The following is a 6,718-nucleotide window of genomic DNA, read 5'->3' as shown; positions in this document are numbered from 1 at the left end:
CGGGCTGGAGAACCTAGTGTGAGAGCATGGCTACAGAACCTGGCTGGAGAACCTGGAGAACCTGGCTGGAGAACCTAGCAAGAGAACATGGACACAGTACTTGGCTGGAGATTGTGGCTAGAGATCCTGGCAAGGCTGCTGATCAACTGAACGCTGTCTCCGTGTCATTCCTTCTTTGCTGACTCCGTCCACACCTTTGGGGACCCCTGGACCTGCTGGGGTTGGACCCCAGCACTAGACCTCACGACACATTGCTATAATCACACCCTTGAATACACTCTTAATTCCTTTCTCTCTCTTTTTCTTTCTTGCATAGGAAAATCCCAGCACTGATTAAATCCTACTCTCTGTCTCTTTCTACACAGCACCTAGACAGTTGAAACTGGTTAGAGAAAAACACAGAAATAGGTTAACTGGCCCCAGTTAACTTCATGAAGAGTAACCTTGAGGGGGCCATAGAGCTGCCCAGTAATCATCCTCTAGTTCCCCAGTCTGGGCATTCCAGGTCATACCGCCTCCATCCTTAAGGCTCTACCACCTGCGTTCCCATCTTTACTCTCAGCAGATGATTCTGCCTTCACCCAATAGGGATTCCACAGGCTCTGGATCCCACTGCTCTGCCTGCCTCTGTCCCGCGGATGGGCGTCTGTACTCCCAGCTAAGACTAAGCACTAGAACCTTGCCCTCTTGCTTCATAAGGAACTTTGCCCCCACATCCCATACTCTATTACTAACTTCCTTTTTTTCCTACAGGTCATTCCCATCCTATATAACGACAATATCATTTTCTCTCATTTTAGGAAACAAAATAAAAACACACACAAAACAACAAAATGTTGCTGTTCAGTAACCCGCCCAAGGTCACAAACCTAGAAGTGGTGTGTGTGTGTGTGTGTGTGTGTGTGTGTGTGTGTGTGTGTCTTCCCACCCCAAAAGCCCACCCAAATGCGACTTCATGGGCTGCAGACGATGGAGCAGCTCTCTCTCCAGCCAGTGCTTGGTTTGAATGGCTGAACTCGGTAAGAGACCACTTCGCCAAAGACATCCAGACCAGCTGTCATGCCTGGGCACTCCAGGGTCAGCAAGCAAAGCTGCAGGTTTTCAAGTGAGAAGGGGACGTGCTGGGACTGCGGGGACCTGCTGAGCTGCTGAAACTCTATCTTGACTGACTTGCCTGTCAGATTAAGTGTGGGTGTGCAGGGTGCTGTTTCCAGAACTCCCTCCCAGCAGCACGCCAGCCTCGGCAGGGCGAGCCGGTAGCCATGATGGCAGACAGATGGGGCAGGAAAGACTGGGTGGAAGCACCAATATCGTGCACCCCCATGCAGAGATGACACCTCATAAATCTCACAGGCTTAGCCCACGGTGGCTTATTAATGCTGCCTGGTCCCCACTTAGAGATAGAAAGTGACAACCACTCACAACATCCCTAATTATGCCGAGAACCCAGAACAATTCAGGCTAAGAAGGTTTTCCTCCTGAAATACCAGATACTTAACTATCTCCAGATCATAGGCCTTCAACCATCACCCCTCTCCCATCCCCTCTCTGCTCCCAAACCTTCTTCCAGACAATGAGCCCATCTGGTGTTGAGACTTCCAAGTACATGGGTCCAGTTGGACTTTTCAGACCACCTGGAAAAGCACACGTCCATCGCCTCTTTTTTGTGTATCTGCCAAAACCAGTGTTGACTTTAGTCATGCTATCTCCTGAGAGCCCTCTTTCAAAAGGGACAGATGAGCCACTTACTTGTCTGTCACGGCCTGCATGAACTCATCCAGCAGCTCATCGTACTCCTCCCCACGCACACGCGGGTGCTTCAGGCCGATGTACAGGGGGTCTCTGAGCAGCTCCTGGAACAGACAGCATCCATATCCTCAAGTGTCCTGGTTTAGTGGGAAGGACCAGGGGGTGAGAGGGGAAGAGGGAAGAGGAAGCCAGATGAGCCCCAGGTATCACCTCCAAAAGGTCTGAAGGCTAAGCCCCTGACTGAGGGTGGGCTCCCAGGTGGTCCCATTTCAGAAACCAAGGATGCTTTGAACAGGCGAGCCTCCCCTGACGCAGTCTTCCCACCTCTGGCTGTGGCTTTGGGGGTATTTCAGAGCTTCTCAGCAGTGGTGCTGTTGACATTTTGCCTTGGATAATTCTTTGATGTGAGGGCTGAATGCAAACTGCAGGATATTTAGCACTGGTCTCTGATCTCTAGCCACTATAAGTCAGTAGCACTCTCAGCTGTGACAATAAAAACATGTCTGTAGACATTGCCAAAAGTCTTTTTTGGGGGGCAAAATGCCACTGGTTGAGAGAACTGCCACAGACAGCATCTGGATTGGAGTATTGGATCTGGTCCAAAGCCACTGATCTGGACTCAAATTAGAAAAACTCCTTCCCTCCTTTCCTCCCTCCAAAGTCTTACTGAATACCTACCATGTGCCTGGTTGTATGCTAGGCCCTGAGGATACAAGAATAGAATGATACAACCTGAAATTCTAGTTCAAGAAAGATGCTACCTTAATGCTAGCCTGTGTTAGGTGAATCCCCCCACCCGCCCCTACCCACTCCACCTCTTGTAGCTCTTTGTCAGAGCATTCACACACTGTTTGGACACCTTCTGTGTCTTCACTGGTGTGATGACCATGCCCACTGGCTGACTTCCCACCTCTTCTATACTGCCCAGCCCCCCTCCATAGAATCAGTGGACTCACTTGTGTATGACATGGTTACTGAGCATCTGTTACTGACATTGGGCCTCGCAGGGTTTGTAGATGAGTGAGGAATGGTTGCTGCCTTTAAGCTGCTCAGTCTCTGGCAGGTGGCTGATGAGTGAGCTCACAAACTGCTGAGGGCGGGTAGTTGGTGGACAGCTTCCAGCCGCAACATTCTCCCCAGGCTGCTACCAGCCTGTGACTGAGCATGGTGGATGCTAGGGTGGGCCAGTCCTGCACAGCTGGCACTCCTAATCTTTGCTCAGGGATTCCTATTGGCCTGAGACTTTCCCAGGGCTGGATTGCAGACAGAGTTCTTACTGTTTCCTTCCTTCCTTCTCTCCTTTCACCGATGCCATACCTGCATCATCGTCTAAGGCCCTGTCCCCCTACCAATGACTTCTGCTTCCTCCTTTTCTTCTTTCTACACACCGTTGTCACCTGTTTCCTGGAGGACCTGAATGGAAAAAATGGGGCAACAAGCCACAGAGAGGCTAAACAACCTGCACAGACCTTGGCTAGTAAGGATTCAAACTCAGCTGCCTGGCTCCAGAGTCCATGAGTGTAACCACCAAGCTCTTAGTCGCTCTTCTGCACATCAACCAGAATTGACTTATTTTTTGTTAAAGACACTGCTCTAGGTCCATACCTTCTTGATGGTGCTATGGGAGGTGGTTGGGCAAAGTTGCGGGGGGAATGCCTGCCTTCCCAGCCTCTCACCCCCAATCCCGAGTCCATAGAATCTTGAGGTGGGTTTAATGCCTTTTCCAAGGCACCAAGGTCTAACTTAGAAAGAGGATGGGTCCTTACCTTTTCTTAACGTCCTCACCCCTCTTGGATGACACATCCTTGAGATTGTTTAGGATTCTGCCCTGGCAGGGGTGTGTGTGTGTGTGTGTGTGTGTGTGTGTGTATGTGTGTGTATGTGTGTGTGTGACTAAAGGAATGATAGTGGCATATATATAGTGCCTACCATTGCACATGTCACTTTCAAAGTGACCATGTAAAAGCCACTGAAGGCAGCAAACAATCAGGTAAGAGTGCACAATAAAGTAAATGATGGTATAACTACTTGATGGACAGCTAGGCATTCATTAAAATGGGTGGTTTTTAAAAAATATTTTTATTTTTATTGATCTCAGAGAGGAAGGGAGAGGGAGAGAGAGAGAGATAGAAACATCAGTGATGAGAGAGAATCATTGATCGGCAGCCTCCTGCATGCCCCCTACAGAAGATCGAGCCCACAACCCAGGCATGTGCCCTTGACCGGAATCGAACCTGGGACCCTTCAGTCCGCAGGCCGATGCTCTATCCACTGAACCAAACCAGCTAGAGCAAAATGGGTGGTTTTTAAGACTATGCAGCTGCTTGGACAAATGTAGGTGAGATTATTTAAAGTGAAAAAAGCAGGATACAGAATTGCTATCCTAATAGCAATCGTTTGAAACACACACATATAGCCTGGAAGGGCATACAAAAATACTGATAAAAATAGTAAAACTCTTGGCATTTGCAGAAAATGTTCACTTTTTTAGTTCTTATAGAGATGAAAGGGTCCATGTTAAGTTACACTTTGTAATGTTGCCAAGCCACAGATGTGACTGGTGGTGGGTCAGGCAGCAGAGTGAATTTCTTAGTGCTGCATATGCGGGTTCTGGGGTGAGCCGAATTCTCTAGTGGTACAGAAGAATTTTAGGAGTTTCCAAACATTTCTCAACATATCTGCATTTAACATGAAAGGTCAATCATAATGAGGTACCATTGAGCTATAAGGGTGACAATACAAAGCTTTAAAAGGTCCTTATATTTAATTTTATAATAAGATGTTTTATGCCTGAAATGCTTCAAAGGTTAGCATACAAAAATATTGTAAAGGAAGTTTCTATATGGAGATGACATTAAAAATAGCTTCTTATATTTGTATAGAACTTTCAAGTAATCCCACTCCTTCGGAATCAAAAGTCATTTGATCTTTGGTCTTACACATTCTCATCCCCGTTTGACAGATGAGGAAGGTGGAACTCCAGGGCTTGAATATATTGCCCAAGCTGACACAGCCAGAAAGTCGTTGAGCTGAAACCGAGCCTTGCTTTGCCTGGGTCTCATGACAGTGAGTGCCCTTTCGGCCCTATCATTTGATGGCGTGGTGACTGGGGAGCCTGAGGTGGCTCTTCCCCTTCTGCCAGGTCCCCCTGAAAGAGTTCAGCAGTGGCTGGGAAGGCCCAGGCTGTCACCCTGCAGACCAGGCTGGGGAGCATGGGAGCCAGAATGGACACAGTCCGTGTCCACATCTCCGCCAGCTGGGTCTCCTTTGGTAGGAGGGGTGGAGCTCCCTCAGCTGTCTTAGCACCACGTGGAACAAGAAGTCCACATTCTGCCCCGCATCCCACTTAGCAATGTGTCTCTAAGAATGACTGCCCGCAAGGGGCTGGACCCTCTCTCCTTGCAGTCCTCCTCCATCCTGAACTTCCTCACATAATTGTTACGAAGTTTCTAGCAGGCAGCATTGCCAGATGAAATACAGGAAGGCCAGTTAGATTTGAACTTCAGCTGGACAATACTTTTTTAGTATAAATTTGCCCCAAGTACTGCATGGAATGTACTTATGCTAACAAATGTTAGCTATTTACCTAACATTTAAATTCAACTGCTGTTCTATATTTCTCTTTGCTAAATCCAGTAACCCTATCAAGAGAGGCAGAAGGAATCTTAAAGTTGGTAGGCAGGGCACTGCAGTGGAGATGGCACTGCTGGGTCTGCTGGCCCTGGTCAGAATGGCCTCATGAGCACCCTCAGTGTGGCCCCCACGAGCACCTCAATATGGCCTGGCTTTAGAATCAGAAGGGACTCTGGGCTTTGGAATAGGTGGGGTATGAATTTAGGCTCTGTCACTTAACTAGCTCTGTGACTTTGGACAAGGTATTTAACTTCACCCTGGTTCATTTTTCTTCTGTGAAATCAGGATAATAATGATCTCTATTGCATAACACAAGCTCTTTGAGGGAAAGATCCTGTATTCATCTGCGTCTTCTCAGTGATTTTGCACATAGCAGGCCCTTGAAAGGTGCTTACTGATTGAGTGGCATGAATTCTAGAACTGGACTAAGGAGATGTTCGATTAAGGACTACGAAAATCTTAGAAATCACTTGGTTCAGCTTCCTTTAAATGAGTTTTTAAGGCCCGAAAAGGTTAAGTGAGCTGCCCAAGGTCACAAAGCAAATTAGGTGGGATCAGCAGGGTGGAAAGGACAGCTTCCAGATCAGGGGTCTTCCCAGGAGGGACTAACTAACTCAAGCCTGGCTGCTTCCCCTTATTAGTTAGTTACCAAGGTTCGGAACTAAATAAATCTGTAACTTTAGGTTAAGGCCTTTCTCCTAAGCAGGCAAGCCAGAACTTCCTCCTCTGCCATGGGAGTTGAAGGTGCCCTCTGTGGCTGTCTGCCCAGTTCTGACTCTTAAGGGTTTTCCTGCAGCTGAAATGCAAGGAAAACCAAATGGCTTCCCCCTCCTCACTGCCATGCACTAGATTGAAGCTGGAAAAGAGATGAACCTCTGGTCTGGGAAAATCTTCATCTTGCATAGCGACAGGCACACAGTGTTACTCAGAGGGCTTCTGGGGGCCTGGGGAGACTGTGGCGTTGGGTTCCCACTGTGGACACAGTTCATTGTCTCCCCTCCTCCCCCCACAACCCCACTTGGGGAGGCAGTCATGCCCACCATGCATTTCTCTGGAAGCTCATTAAGCTCAAGGGTGAGCTGTACAGATCCTGGGAGGGGCCCCTTCATTGGCCACAGGTGTGCAGACAATGAGCGCCTCTGCTGGCACCTCATGGTGATTGCTGATGATTTATTAGCTGCAAAAGGAGCATCTCGAGAGGTGGGGGTTTGGCGATCCCAGCTATTCAGTAACACCTAAGGCACTGTTTACCAGGCTCTGTTGATAATCTGTTTCCATGTGTGTTTCCCCACAAGCAGACAGGGGAAATAGGTGGGGTATGAATTTAGGCTTTTTT

The 6,718-nt window shown here is 48.3% G+C and overlaps 1 protein-coding gene across 2 annotated transcripts in view; it reads right to left on the bottom strand.

Moving 5' to 3' along the window:
* The window catches only part of ME3 (malic enzyme 3, NADP(+)-dependent, mitochondrial), a 181,708-nt gene that overhangs the window by 45,052 nt on the left and 129,938 nt on the right, over positions 1-6,718 (bottom strand). For both annotated transcript variants that reach the window (XM_006755871.2, XM_006755872.2), the window contains exon 6: positions 1,750-1,853. In XM_006755871.2, coding sequence (XP_006755934.1) covers positions 1,750-1,853 — 104 coding nt within the window. The remainder of the gene's footprint in view (positions 1-1,749; positions 1,854-6,718) is intronic.

The sequence above is a fragment of the Myotis davidii genome, unplaced genomic scaffold, assembly GCF_000327345.1.
Source record: "Myotis davidii unplaced genomic scaffold, ASM32734v1 scaffold430, whole genome shotgun sequence".
NCBI lineage: Eukaryota > Metazoa > Chordata > Mammalia > Chiroptera > Vespertilionidae > Myotis > Myotis davidii.
Note: the sequence above shows the minus strand (reverse complement) of the source record. Positions and strands in the feature narration are given on the sequence as shown.